Here is a 15982-nt window from a genome sequence, read left to right on the forward strand (position 1 = left end):
TCTTTCCCTCCATGGTTTCTCTGCCAACTACATATACTCCTTTCAGATGAAAACTTTCTTGCTATGTGTTCCCGGATAAAAATGTTTGAGTTTTGAACAGGTCCTCCTCGGGAGACGTTCCTTGCTGTGCTTCCTTGCTGGTTGAGGGTTTTAGGAGAGTATTTTCTTTCTTAATGGTTAAGATTTTGCTAACAAGCCCAGTCCCCACTTACATGGTAAAAGGGGAGTGTTGCTCTTGTGTTTTGTGATGTCGTAGTAGTGCAAAGATAAGCTTATTCATATTAGTAAGTAAGAGATGACCTAATTGAGACTGAAATGAAAAAATCACTGATTTTGCTAAATTGCCTATACATGTTGTTTTTGGAGAACTACTCAGGTTACTTTTCAATCCTCTTGAAAAGACTGTTCCTGATGCACAGGTTTAAATAAACTAAACACTTGTCCCTGACGTTGCTTGCCAGGCTCAGATGTGTCTTTGTGAATAAAATGAGAATTATAGGCAGTGGAAATGCTCTGTTTCTTTACTGGTTTTGTTTATGTTAAATGGCTGCGATGCTGGTGCCATTGTACAGTTTCTTGGAGAAATTATAGTGTAAAATATCAAGGCGTTCCCTTAAAAAAGAAATGTCATTCTAAGTGTAGCAAATACCGGATCATTTAGCTGTGTAGAGCCCGAAGCTAAACTGGATACTGATTGAGTATGAAATGTTTATGTTGGGGATGGAAGAACCGATCTGGGAAGCCACATTCTTTTGCTTTATATTTTCAAGTATTAGTTGTATAAGCATATGATTTTCCCTACTCCTCATACATGTGTTTGCTTTTTAAGTATTCTGTCTTGTTCCTTAACTTCACTTGTCTTTACGTAATGCCTTGAAAAAGGTTCACGTGTGAACTGGATGACTTTGTGTGGCCCAGAAACCTACAGAGAGCTATGCCCTGATACCACACAAATCTAAGTGGTGCTGCTTGTTTTCAAATGTTGAGGATGTATCTTTGATCCGAATGGGAGAGTTGTACCAAGGAGTGCTCAGTTGTCGTCGCTCGCATTTGTGTTGCTCAACACAAAGGCATGTGTGCAAGATGGATCTTAAATTGCCTTCATTTTTACTTGGTGTTATTCAGGAAAAACTGTCAGAGATGTCTATAAGAGCTTCTGTGTATATTTGGTGGGTAAAAAAAAAAAAAAAAGAACCTATATAATACGCTATGAATGCAGCAAAACAAACCAGAGTGCAGTTTCCTGGGATTTATTGGTATGTTGATAAATAATACTCCTTGTATTTCTGTGTTCACTGCATTGTCACCCCAGCCCTGGGAGCTTTCTGAAACGCTGTGCCTGGTTACCCTCTCACACAGGCCGTGAGTCAGGAGTGGTCCTACTGGAAGAAGTAGAGTGGATTGGCACAGCTGATCTAAAATGAGTTTAAGTGGGTGGAAAGACCTAGGGAGTTGGTATGGTAGAAGCAGCAGGGACTGTCTAATTACATTAATCCCATTCTTGTTCTAAAGCATTGACCACTAATAAGGCAGCGGAGCGAGAGTTTAGAAAGTGCCCCTGTAGTTCTGAAACTCTCCCAAACAGAAAAAGATGACTTTTCTCATTGCTCACCACAGCCATGCACCTGTTTGGCCTAAACTGGCACCTGCAGCCGATGGAAGGGCAGATGTATGAAATCACGGAAGACACAGCCAGCAGTTGGCCAGTGCCAACGGACGTCTCCTTATATCCTTCGGGGGGCACAGGGTTAGAGTTACCTGACAGGAAAGGCAAAGGAACCAGTGAAGGTATGGTTGGTGTGTGTCCATGTTGTGAGTCTTCTGTCTGCCTCTGAACTCCAGCCATCCAATCTCATGTTCCATTCCCCTCAATGCTGCCATCATCAGGTGCTTTTTCCAGTCTTTCACGTCTAGAACTAGTAGTCGTCGGTCTTGTTTCCCTGTGTTTCAAAGTTTCATACTCTTCTGATATCCAGAAATGCAATAAAACTGTGTGCAACCCTCACCACACATCTAAGGCATTCTCAAGGTGGAACCATCTGCATCATATCTCACAGGCTACAGAAGGCCGTCATGAAAACCCTGCCTCGAGCGGCTCTTTTCATGGGAAAAAAATGCGTCTTGAAAATTAAATGATTCCAGGAACATTGGGTTAAGCTTTCTCTACAACAGTAGAAAAAGGTTTGGGTTAGCCTACTCCTTGCCACCCGGTACCAAATATTTGGAGGACCAAAATATTTACTAAGAGCTATTACACTGCGAGTTTTGGCACTCCAGAGGTGGACCTCTTTGCAAAAGTAGCCAGATAAAAAGCCTAGTCTCCACAAAGCATCATGATGTCGACAGCTTGCAATTTGAACAGAAATTCGAAGTGACCGCTGGTTTGTCAATTCAGCAGCCCATTATCCAGCAGCTTCACATCTTACTGTGCTTTCCATGGAGGCAGCACTGCCAAAAGCACCTGTAAGGTCTGCCAAGGAGAGGTGGTTTATCCCTCCCAAGGCTTAGCTGGAGAAATGAGAATTTTGAATTTTCAGAAAGCTCTTTTGTTTGCATGTCAAGCTTCTTTACAGGAGGTTAACAAATTCCAATAAAATCGAAGTCATTGGCTATTTTTGGTAGTTATTTTGGGGAAGAAGGTTTGTCGGTAAGAGATAAGAAGTGTGCTACTGTTCTGGCAACTCAGTGAACTCAGAAGTTTCCGCAGAGTTCCCCAGAATTTGGCCGAGAGCCTATGTTTACATGTTTAATATAAATTAATTGTTGGTTTGTTTTTTTCTTTAAGAGCTTATCTGTCTTTATTAGTCCAAATAAAGGCCACAGTTATGTGCGTTCCTTAAAACGGTGTATTTAATAGCAACTGATGGCCGACATCAAGTTCCTACAAGGAAAAGTCAGCTAAGCGGGTTATTCTCAGCAAACCTTACTAGACACTACAGCGAGCTGCAGATATCCCTGCTGTTGTGTTCAAAAATACTTCATGACAGATCCTTTTTTTTCCCCCTCCAACTTGCCATATGTTTTATTTTTGAAACATCTAGTTTTGATCTGTCCGTTTCCTTTGAAAAGTCAAAATGAAAATAAATGGATGTATCCCAAACTGCTGTCCAAATCAAAGACCTCCACTTGATTTCTTTTTCAGCCGTGCTTACAGTGACAGCAGTAGAAGTATCAATTGCTGCGAAAGAGCTCTGCTAAAAGAGAAATCTGGGAAACACCCTCGTTATGTCATTAGAAGACCCCCCTCAAGGTGGTGCTTTGTACAGATCTTAGGGAATCTGTGGGCTTTGGAGGAGAATATCTTGTCCTGACTAAAAACCACATTAGAACAAGATCTCTCTTGCAGGAACACTCCTGTCCAGCCTTAAAATGCAGCTCTCTCCCATCGGATGACTCTGCAACTAATTCTGGACTAGCAGTGCTGCGTGGCTGCTATTCTAAACCAGAATGTTTGCGATCCCTGGAGGTGTTGAAGGCCAGGCTGGACGTGGCCTTGGGCAACCTGGTCTGGTAGGAGGTGTCCCTGCCCATGGCAGGGGGGTTGGAACTCGGTGATCTTCAAGGTCCTTTCCAACCTAAACCATTCTATGATTCTGTGATTGAAATTTATTAAAAATAGGTTTGAAATATATTTGGAAGTGTTCTTGATCACAACGAAATCGGCTGGAGTGTGTTAGAATATCCTTACAGTTGGTCTGAACAAATGATTACCGACGTTTTGCCAATTCTCAGTAATAGTCATTCCTTCTCATCTGTGGCTGTGCTCCAGCACAGCGTTTACCTATGGTTAAGCCCATCCCTGTTTAGCAAAGCACTTTCTCCCATGTCAGAGAAACAGAAGTCTGTTCTTAAGTGTTTTGATGAGTCAGGGTACCTTGCTGTCAAAAATACAAGCAGATTCAGCAAGGGCTGAAATGAAATAGTTCATTTTGGTATCCAAATAAATTAGGAATAGTTGCTACGGCAACTAAAAAGTTCAAGGTAATGTGTGGCAAGAGCAAAGTAATTGACAGCCCAATTAAGAATTCAGACCTGAAGTTAATTTTAAGGAGTCAGATATTCTGATTAAAACCTAATTTCTGATTAGAAGCTGAAATGGCTTTCTTATTGTACTTTCTTTATGAAGTATCCAGTCCACAGGGCTTGATGTTACTGTAGGCTAAAACTGATGGAACAGGGATGGATTTCAGGGGCTGAATTGAGCCTGGTGAAGAGAGCCTTTCTTTGGGCTCCTCTTTCGGGATAAATGACAACCGCTGGCAACATGATATAACAACTCTTAGGATATCAACTTCTCAGACATGCAGCTGTCCACTAAGAGGAGACATAAACTTTGTAATTGTGTGTACAAACGATTATTCCTGTGAAATCGAATCAATCACAGAAGCATTTTTGCTCGCGTGAGCAAGCGCTGCTCTCTGTACAGGCAGAATACACACGGTGCTCGTTTTCTCCAGGCTGCCCCTCCCACAGCAACGTCGATCGTATTAAATTCTCACCTCCCCTGATTCACTCCGATGTACAGTTTTTATTAACGAACAATCAGGGCGCATGTCAAATATTTGAGGTTTTCATCTGAGTTTCTAAGAATCTATAAAACATGTCAGTAGTAATCAGAAAAAATATATCCTTCATTTGAACCAAAACATGTGACGTCTTTAGATTTTTTTTAATGGAATCCTGAATCTTTTCTTCTCACAATAATAGAATGAGAAACTTTGCATGAGGACATGGGAACTTTCCATTAATCCCGACAGTGTGAAAAGTTGTTTTTAGTATGCCAAATAAATATTAACAGTCCGTTTGATAAATTAATCCCCTTCAGAATCAAGCTAGTGGATTTTCATTGTACAATTGTACTCTATCAGCACAAAATGATTCAGAAAGAATGTCCATTTACCTAAGCTGCTTCTGAGTATCTATATTAATATACACTTTGACTAAAAAAGGATGAAAAGTCAGCAGATTTCCCCCCTGTATTTATTTGAATGCGATGAACAAGGATAAATGAGGATCTTTTAAAACTACCAGTAGCGTTTTTTCTATGAACGTGTATATATACCCTTTACTTTTTAGGCTGTGCTGGAATGGATAAAACTTCTGCCACAAGAGAGCACAGAAATGAAACAGGCCATCAAGTCCCGCTCCAGCAGTGTACTCAAGCAGTTGCTAACTTTAAACAAGGGTTTAGTCTTATTTGGACCAAAAGTTCAGCTAAAAAGTTTTACATAAGTAAAAAAAAAAAAAAAAAACAAAAAAAAAACAACCCAAACCCCCAAAAGAGAGAAAAATTCTCCATCCTACAAAGAAACATCTTCAGAAACTTCTTTTGTTAATTATTAATATGCATATAATTTCTATATGGATTTTACAGAGACAGCTAACAATTTACATCTGTTTGTCCTAGAGAGTTTCTGTTGGGATGGTATATGGAGAAGTTTAAGGAAATATTATCACTAATATTACATAATATTAAAGGAAATATTATCATTTGAAACAATAAAGTGAAAGGTTGTTCTACCAATCACCTTCTCAACACAAGTAAATTCTAAGATTATTTGACTTGAATTCACGGGGGATGGGAAAAGATATTTTTGTTTCCCATTTCCCAAATGTAGGTTCTGGAAGAAAAAAAATCCCAGAATGTGACTTTCCTACAAAAGATTGCGTGTCCCTGAAAGTTTCCTTCTCATTTTGTTAGGATTGCTTGATCTGTGAAACACAGAGTAGTGTGCTGTAATGGCATGGAGATGAGATAACAAACTTATTTGAATTTCTAAAATTAATCATTAGTCCTTGTTGGTGACATGATGCTGTCCTTACTAAAGCCAAAATCTTTCAGGTGACACTACTGCATACTTTTTAACTAGAAGTGTCCTTAAATAAGGGCTGCTTGCTGAGCGGTTGCCTCCTTCATTGCCTTTATGCACTACGGGTAAAGCTGACGCCACTGCTTATAGCAAAGGCTGAAAAGGCAGCATTTGGCGTTTTATTTTTCATTCTGCCCCTCGTTCCCTGGGCTTCCAGATTTTTGAAGCGGCCACCAGTTTTGAGAACCGTGAGTGTGTGAATTTCTAACCTGGGATTTCTCAGACGTGTTTTTCAGGGCTGCCGAGCTCCCTGCTGACTCCCTTGGAGGGTATGGCACGTACTGATTGCCATCCAGATACGCCGGCTCTCCAGCCTGGTGGTCGCTTTGAGGAACAGATGCCTCCGTTTGCTTGTCTTCTGAAAGATGGATAACCGTAACGCACTTTACAGATTGTATTGAAAGCCAATTAAAACCTCTCATGTTTTTTAGTAGCTATTACTCAAGTGCAGGGTATGATTTCCTTCATTTTCTCAGTTTTTTTCTTTCTTTAGCTTTTTATGGACTGTTGAACAAATGTCAAATGCGTTTACCACTGTCAATAATTAATTTAATAGAGAAACATTTTCCTTTCCCCACTTAGGCATCGTTCATGCCGCTGTTCTCCTCCACGCTACCATTCCATTCTGTGACATGTGTCTACCTCACTATCACTACACTTCTCTTTGCTAATTTAATAATGACTTCTCCATCCGTGAACTTATATTCACTTAGGACATAATGTCAGATGATTTATTCTTATCTCCAGAATGTAATTACACACTCTCTGATGTTACAATTTAAACAAAAGGCTGTTTTTCTCCAGGTTGCTCTTCCCATGTTCATGTTTTCAAACAAAGCAGTTACTGAAGCCAGAGATAACCTTCCTGGTTTTCCTCCCGTAATTGTATGGATTGGCTACACAAAGTAATCTGAAGACACTAATAGACTGGTTCTCAAGATTAGTGTCAGAGATACCAGTATGATTGGATTACTTTTAGGATCTAAGGCTAATCCAAGATTTTTGTTCCCGTGTTTTGCCAGGAAAGCCCAGTAGTTTCTTTCCAGACGACAGTTTTATAGACTCTGGAGAAATTGATGTTGGCAGACGAGCCACACAGAAGATCCCTCCTGGTATCTTTTGGAGATCTCAGGTGTTCATCGACCACCCAGTGCATCTGAAATTCAATGTGTCTTTAGGAAAAGCTGCTCTGGTTGGCATCTATGGCAGAAAAGGCCTCCCACCATCACATACGCAGGTAACGGCACCTCGTTTCAATTAAATAATAGTTGTCTTAAATTGTATGTTCTCGTGGCTTATTGTTTTATTTCAGCTATTTCTTTCAAGAATTTCCCGCGTGCTTGCAAGATGTTAGAGATCATCTATCCAGAGAAAGATAAACAAGTGACAATTGCAAAATTTACACCCTTTAACCCGGTTGGCTGTAGGCACAGGCAGAGCCGGCGGTTGCCTGAGGCAGCAAACTGCCCGGGGAGGGGAAGGCTCCTCCCCTGTAAATTAATATTTACAAAGTGGGCTGGTGGTCACTGAGGTTATCAGCTGGTTGCTCCTAGCGGCGTGAGATACCGCCTTGTCCACCCAGTGCCCCTTGAAGCAGCAAACCCCGCTGAAACTGCATCAAAAAGAATCGTCCCTTAAACAGTCTCGTGTCCCTCGGGTCTGTCTCCCTCGGTCAGCCCCTGCCTGTCCCCTCGCACGGTAAGAGCAGCGAGAGCCCGGTCGCTCACCCTCACGGGAGCAAGAGTCACTTTTGTCTTCCGTGCTGAAAAGCCTCGAGCCAACTCTTCACGTTATGCACACTGACTGTCAGGTTAGACTGAGATTGGTCAGGGCCCAGTGACTGGTGTTTAACCAAACAAAATTCAAGTTTTTTGCAGAAAGCCACTGTCTTAGGCACAAATCAAGATAGAGTTGTTATTCTGTAGGACTAAAATGAAAGCGATGATTGCTTTTCTTGATGCACCATGGCAAAAAAGTTTGCTGATGATACCAAACTGGGAAGGGTGGCTGACTCTCCAGAGGGCCGCGCTGCCATCCAGCGGGACCTGGACAGGCTGGAGAGCTGGGCAGAGAGGAACCTAATGAGGTTCAACATAAGCAAGTGCAGGGTCCTGCACCTGGGGAGGAAAAATGCTGAGCACCAGTATAGGTTAGGGGTGGACCTGCTGGGAAGTAGTTCTGAGGAGAAGGATTTGGGGGTCCTGGTAGATAGTAAATTGTCCATGAGCCAGCAATGTGCCCTTGTTGCCAAAAAGGCCAATGGAATCCTGGGCTGCATAGGGAAGAGTGTGACCAGTAGGTCGAGGGAGGTCATTCTCCCCCTCTACTCGGCACTGGTGAGGCCACAACTGGAATACTGTTTCCACTTTTGGGCTCCCCAGTTCAAGAGGGACAGGGAACTGCTGGAGAGAGTCCAGCGAAGGGCAACCAAGATGACTGAGGGATTGGAGCATCTCCCATACGAGGAAAGGCTGAGAGCGCTGGGACTCTTTAGCCTGGAGAAGAGAAACCTTATTATTGCTTACAAATATCTAAAGGGTGGGTTGAAGGAGGATGGAGCCAGACTCTTCTCGGTGGTTCCCAGTGACAGGACGAGGGGCAATGGGTGCAAGTTGGAACATAGGAAGTTCCGTCCCAACACACGGAAAAACTTCTTTACAGTTGGGGTGACAGAGCAGTGGCACAGGCTGCCCAGGGAGGGGGTGGAGTCCCCTTCTCTGGAGATTTTCAAAACCCGCCTGGATGCAGTCCTGAGTAATGTGCTCTGGGCAATCCTGCTTTAGCAGGGGAGTTGGACTAGATGATCTCTAGAGGTCCCTTCCAACTCTGAAGATTCTGTGATTCTGTGAAAAGCCATGTCAACAAATCGCTTGCTGGGAAAAGCTCTGAAGAACCACCTCCTTAAATACGGACTTTATATATTATTTTCTTGACTTTCCACTTCAGTTTCTAAGCTGTTCTTAACCAGATTGATTAATACATTAAGGCATAACTCTCATTGCCAATGCAAAGCATCTTACTCCCACTTGCATCAGCAAGTTATCAAAGCATTACCAGGTTTATATTAAGGTTGTATCTTACCCTTGCCCTCCTCTATTACCTGAAAAGCTTAGCAACCAACACTATTTCAGATTTATAGAAATACCCTGCCTTTATTCTCTTTTTGAACAAACAAACATATTTATTACAATCTTTCTGGGTAATGCGGTCTTTTCTACATATTAACACACCTGCAACTTATTTATGTCAAAGGGGTGTCATAAATCTACACTTTCTCTGCCTGCTTTTCTGCAGAATTAAAATATTTCAATAGGATCAGCAGGTCATAAATTCAGTGACACAGTAGTGCTGTTATTGCCCATTTTTAATCAGTCTCTTTTTACAGGGAGATTCGAGCATTTGAAACTTAAAACTCCTGTATTATTTAAATAAAAACTCGAGGCGTGGTCACATAATACTAACTGTAGATCAGAAGTCTGTATTGATTTTACTTATTTATTATCATTATTAATTTCTGTTATGTAACTGGAATTATTGCGTTAATAGTTTCAATTGTTTAAATAACAAATGTAAAATTTAACACCTAAACCCCAAGTCTATTGAACTTAAACCAAAATAGTTAAATGTAGCAGGACGCTGTAGCCAACCATAGTAATGTTATAAGCAATTAAGAAGCCCACACCGACTTCGCTGTTGCTGCTGTTTTTTCTTTCACATTATTTTTGCTGGGATATTCCGAGTGATTTGGCAGTGTCAGGACCTTTCCCATTTAAAACAGGGTGGTTGTGTATTAGTTGAAGGCTCAGCTGAGAATGAGATGTTCAATGTGGGATGCGGCACATGTTTGTCAATATTATCTGCTGGAGGAGGCTCAGAATCTTTGGAAGCGCTGCTTTTTGTGTAGCCACTGCTTGAGAGCTGCCAAGTATATAAAAAAATCATCCTCTGGACCAAAAACATCACCAAAAATGATCAGAGGGACATTATTATTCAAACAACAGAGATCACAAAACTGACCCTGTTCTGAAAAACAACTTAATGAAGCTGCAGATATTGAATCAATATTGATTTATTACTTGTTAATATTTAATTTAGTTTTTAAATTATCCCTTTTCCTAGATTTATTATTTTATAAACCTGCTGTCAATTAAAACATTGTTCTCCTGTATATTTTTATACAGTGTTTAATCTCACCATAGTTTATTAGTCTTAGGAGTCATTAAACAGGTAACCTGTTTTCCGTATTGAAATTGTAAACTTGTCTGTCAAAGTTAATACATATTGCACAAATCCCATCTTTTCTTTTGCATAAGCCAGACTGTCTGCAGCACCCCACAAATCTACCCAATGAGTTTTATTTTTCCAAGTTTTGTAAGGGATGTCATAAAGAAGATTTTGGCAAAATGTATGCTTAGAGCAGTGATACAGGAAGAATTTAATAAAGGGTCAATTATTTTTCCCCAGCCTATCTTTACTAATGGCATTAGTAAAATTCTAGCTGATAATCAGGTTTTCTTCTGTGTTAGATAATTGGATATTTCTTCTGTTCAGATAATCCATTTTATGTAGCGTGAGCCTTAGCATATATTCCTGAGTTTGGTAAAATGTTAAAAGTCATATTTATCCATGATAAAACACGAAACTATTCCAGATTCTGTTTGAGAAACTTTCTCTGCCTGTGGTGATCTGTCTTCTAGTCGAGGTTGCCAACAACCATGGGCACTAATAAGTAGGAAGAAATTGCAAGTTCCAGCTTTCTGTAGACTTCGAAATAAAGCCCGCAGAAGCTTAAAATAGTTTACTGTTAACTAAAAGCATTTCTTCTCATCCTTCTCAACAAATCATAATAAAAGTTACACAACTTTATTACGGTCTATTAGATTTAATATTCCTAGATCAAATCATTTTTTAAACTCTCTTTAACCTAGGCCAAATTTTGTTAAATCATAAATTTTAGGGATTGGCCATCACAGCTTGTGGGAGGCATTTTTCCATTTGTACAATTTGAATTGATTAACGTGATATTTTATCTACAGTTTCCTTGCGTGCAGTAACTCTAATTGCACATTACAAACCTCTGAATGTATTAAAATGCAATAAAGCACAATCCATTTGTTGTTCAATTAATATTTACGGCTAGTAACTAGGAACTTTGCAAAGTCATCAACATCCACAGCAGCATCTTGCAAATATTTGTAAAAATGAACTTCTACTTTTTATAGGCTGCCCCAAGTGAGAGTAACCCAGATTAGACTGCAACAACAGCGCCGTATCTGGGTGCCTTGAGATTGTTTTCATCTCACTAAGCTTTAAGCATGTGCATCTTACCTCTTTAAGCATCATAGCAAGAAATGGATGCTTGTAAGGCACATTCTTAGATGTCAACTTTAGGATGAGGCAGATGATTGTATTCCCGAAGCGTCTCTTTCTTTGACTGTAGTCCAGTGGTTCTAGAAAACTAATTCATGGCGATATCAGAGCTTGGGGAGATGAACTTTACCTATGGTGTCTGCAGTTGCCTTTTAAAAATCTAATCAGTCTGTTCCATCATGCTCCAAAATAGAAATGGAAATATGTAGGTTTTTCTCTTACTGGTTTTAACGTCTTCAGTACACCCGGCCAATGTGTCCTCCCCGGTTCAAGGACAGGGAACTGCTGGAGATGGTCCAGCAAAGGGCTACAAAGATGATGAGGGGACTGGAGCACCTTTCTTATGAGGAAAGGCTGAGGGACTTGGGGCTTTTCAGTCTGGAGAAGAGAAGACTGAGGGGGGAACTTATCAATGCTTATAAATCCTTCAAGGGAGGGTGCCAGGGGGATGGGAACAGTCTTTGTTCAGTGGTGCCCAGTGACAGGACAAGAGGGAACGGGCACAAACTGGAACATAGGAAGTTCCATCTGAATATGAGGCGGGACTTCTTTCCTGTGAGGGTGGCAGAGCACTGGCACAGGCTGCCCAGAGAGGTGGGGGAGTCTCCCACTCTGGAGACGTTCCAAACCCACCTGGACACCGTCCTGTGCAACTGCTGTAGGTGACCCTGCTCTGGCAGGGGGGTTGGACTAAAGGATCTCCTGAGGTCCCTTCCAACCCTGACCATTCTGTGATTCCGTGATTCAGTCAAACTCAACTCCACTGCGACATTCCCAGCAACCAGACAGCACCGTGATGTCCTCTGTCACCGCCCTTCTCAGCCGTGTCAGTCACACCCACACTGAGACCTGAGAGGGAATCAGCCTGGGCAATAGCTCATCCTCACAGTGGCTACAAATATCTGCCTCGCAGACTGTCATCCAAACCAACCTTTCACTGGTATCCCCTTAAACTTAAAATTACTAAATCATTCTATTTTTTTCAAAACAGAAACTTACATTTTTTATTATATATTTTTAGATTTTATATTTACATTATGTTCTTAGATTTTGTATTTTTATATTGTATATTTCTGTAATTTGTATTTACATTATATTTTTTTTGAAAACAGAAACTCTATCTCTGACAAAGCTAGTTTGGATAGACACCCAAAAGGAATGCCTTTGCAGGTGTGCCAGCTTTTATGTTCTCAGAAGATACTTCAGCACCAACTTTGAGACATCTATATGCTGAAATATAGCAAAAAAAAAAAAAATTAAAGCAAGGTTCAAAACTTTTTTCATGTAAATAATTAACAATAATTAACAATAATTGAAATATTCTAAGGACAAATTTTGTCATTTCATAGAATCACAGAATGGTTTAGGTTGGAAAGGACCTTGAAGATCATCGAGTTCCCTCCCCCCTGCCATGGGCAGGGACACCTCCCACCAGACCAGGTTGCCCAAGGCCACGTCCAGCCTGGCCTTCAACACCTCCAGGGATGGGGCCTCAACAACCTCTCTGGGCAACCTGGGCCAGTGCCTTACCACCCTCAGAGTGAAAAACTTCTTCCTAATGTTTAATCTAAACCTGCCCTCTTCCAGTTTATAGCCATTCCCCCTCGTCCTATCACTCTATGCCCCAGTAAAAAGTCCCTCCCCAGCTCTCCTGTAGCCCCTTTAGGTACTGGAAGGCCCCAATAAGATCTCCCCAGAGCCTTCTCTTCTCCAGGCTGAACAGCCCTAACTCTCTCAGCCTCTCCCCATAGGAGAGGTGCTCCAGCCCTCGGATCATCCTCGTGGCCCTCCTCTGGACACGCTCCAGCAGGTCCATGTCTTATGTTGAGGACTCCAGAGTTGGATGCAGTACTCCAGGTGGGGTCTCACAAGAGTGGAGTAGAGGGGCAGCATCCCCTCCCTCGCCCTGCTGGCCACACTTCTTCTAATGCAGCCCAGGATCTGGTTGGCCTTCTGGGCTGCGACTGCACATTGCTGGCTCATGCTGAGCTGTGCAAGCTATGTCATATATAGCTTATTGCTCAAAATGTTGTTGGAAATAAACACTTATATTTTTTTTTAACTTAGCAATGACTGCAGGGGAAAGAACATGTCATCACGTCCTTATCTTGGTTGACTTTGAAGACCATACCAAACAACTTAATAATATAACAGAAGCCCCCAGATTTTGCTACAGTAAAGTCTAAAAGGATAAGAAGCCTAAATATTGTTGCCACACTCAGCCAACACTCAGCAACCATTCTTTGCAGCAACACTCGTTTGTACAAAAATAGGTGGTGGTGTTTCTTTCTGCCTGTTTTCCTCCATTCTGCCCAAAACTACAAGTTTATTTGACCAACTGGATAAGAGAGGCAAAACCAAGTAAAGATAGGGAACAGACCATCTGAGCTGTGCCTCAGCTGCTGGGTTCTGCTCACAAGATGTCCCGGTCACCTAAAGACATGATAAAAGTCAGATTAGGTAAGGTTCACTTAACATTTGTGATGTCTGCTAGGTTTGTATCTCACTCGCCCCATTAATATATTACCAGACAAAATGTAATTATTGCAGAAAGTCAGTGGAAAGTTATTTAAGTAGGGAACTAAAGGTGCAATACTAATCACAAAATCAAAGCAGTTGTTCAGCTGAAGTTACCCTGGCAAAAAAACCCCATGACCTTTTGAGGAAAAATTCCAAAAGTCACCCCCTAAACGGGACTTTTATATATTACTTTATCTCTTTTCCATCTTGATCTATGATCTTAAAGCCACTTTTGCTATTGCTTTAAGATAAAACCCGTACTGGCTACGCAAGATACTTCTGCAAAACCTCTACCAGAATTTACTTACAAATACTTCTGATCTTTTTATGGACCCGTAGCAATTCTGGCAAACAACTCGGTTAGGCTAGATACATTCTTCCGTCTATTTTCCTTATTAGCCAAGATGCAACGAAGCTAACAAAGAAGTTTCTTATCATACTTACAGTGCAATGTAGGCATGCTACCTGGACCTCATGTTTCCCTGCCTATGTTTCTACAGAATGAGAACACATCAGTAGGGTCAATATGTCCTAAGTCACATTCTAAATAAAGATGAATTCTTGATTCATATAACTATAGAAAAATACATTTGTATACCAGCTATTTCCAAATGGTTACTTGCATGCAGTCCAGGAACGTACTTGAGTTAGCAGAGAAAATCCTGTTCATGATGCTTCTGTACATGTACGTTTCTAATACTCGATGTGAAGTATGTCTGTCTCCCTCATAAGACAGACCCGGAGCAAGAGACTAAGCTTGAGGAAGCCCGAAATGCACACAAACATCGCTCTTTTTTATTTTTCAGTTTGACTTTGTGGAGCTCCTTGATGGAAGACGTCTACTGACACAGGAGGCGAGGAGCTTAGAAGGACCTCAGCGGCAACACCGAGCTTTTGTGCCCTTGACCAGCCACGAGACAGGATTTATCCAGTATTTGGATTCGGGAATATGGCATTTAGCCTTCTACAATGACGGCAAGGAGTCGGAAGTGGTTTCTTTTCTTACTACTGCTATTGGTAAGGATTTCCTGTATTAGTCCTAAACTGCTAAATATGCCTTGAGGCCAGGTATTAACGCACATACTCAAGTTGCATGGTAGCTACGTGTGGTTTCAGAGAGAATGCTTGTAGGGGATGTGTTTAGCAACAGGCTCAATACTGTTAGGTCCTAAATATCTCATAAGTATTTGTAGGCCTTTTTAGGAACTATAACCGGAACGAGATTCGAGCCAGTGCCAAAGATGGATTAGAAGCTTGAAATTCCCTGCTTCATTTTCTTCCTTTGATCTTATTTTTATTTAGGTTTTTTGGTTGGTTGGTTGGTGTGGTTTTTTTCTCTTTCTGGAGCAGAGGTATAGGAATGATTGAAGAGCGCACAGCAGTTTTGTGTGACGGACAGTCCTGCCTTTGAGCACCGTCAAAACTACTCAAGCTGGAATCGAGGCAGAGTACTGCAGTTAAAACGCCAATAAAAAGCACTGCGAGGCTTGGTAGCAGGAGCCACAATAACGGGAATCTTTCTTTCTCCTTGCTAACAGAAAGAAGCTGAGATTTCTTAAGAAGAACAAATTAACTAAACAGGTCTCACGGTTTCTCTGGCAGTAAAGTACTCTGCCAGTTCGGCGTAAAGGTAGCGATTTGTTGCTGTCCAAGGAGGGAAGGATGCTGCCTGGTGGCTGCCTGACAGCCTGGCACACGGGGTCTTCTTCCTCCGCCCTGTAAATATCAGAATCTGTTTCTCATTCCATAATATTTCATTTTAAATTTGACTGACCTCCTGAAACTGTTCATATACCCAAATTAATTTGGTTGTAATTTAAAGATTGCTCCATAAAACTAGCACTCAGCTTTCTTCTAGCCACAGTGATTGTTTAATGGACTTTTTTTTCTTTGCTGAAAAAAGCAGACTCATTCCAAAGCTGCCATTAATCCCTCTCCCAGAAGAGGCATTGGTGTTGAGTCTCAGCTGTCTGCAATAGTTACCTAAGAGCTATGGGCTGTAATTTGTCTTGGCAGGTTAATTAAAAGTTTAGGTCTTATTAAAGCAAAGTCATTAAGATCCCAATATTCCGTTTTAGCACTAAAGTTTATTTAATGCAGAAGTGGAAACTGCTAAAATACTCTGTGTTAAATTTAAAACCTTGAAATGCACACGTTCAGTCCTGTTCACAGTTAAGCAACACCAGAAATAGTTGCATGTTAGCTTATGGAACTGAAGTCTT

The 15982-nt window shown here is 41.3% G+C and overlaps 1 protein-coding gene across 1 annotated transcript in view; it reads left to right on the forward strand.

The window, feature by feature from the left end:
• The window catches only part of TENM4 (teneurin transmembrane protein 4), a 376063-nt gene that overhangs the window by 170853 nt on the left and 189228 nt on the right, over window positions 1-15982 (forward strand). Inside the window, exons 6-8 of the mRNA XM_009881209.1 lie at window positions 1618-1788; window positions 6893-7107; window positions 14567-14777. Coding sequence (XP_009879511.1) covers window positions 1618-1788; window positions 6893-7107; window positions 14567-14777 — 597 coding nt within the window. The remainder of the gene's footprint in view (window positions 1-1617; window positions 1789-6892; window positions 7108-14566; window positions 14778-15982) is intronic.

Source organism: Charadrius vociferus, unplaced genomic scaffold (genome assembly GCF_000708025.1).
Source record: "Charadrius vociferus isolate BGI_N301 unplaced genomic scaffold, ASM70802v2 scaffold1, whole genome shotgun sequence".
Taxonomy (NCBI): domain Eukaryota; kingdom Metazoa; phylum Chordata; class Aves; order Charadriiformes; family Charadriidae; genus Charadrius; species Charadrius vociferus.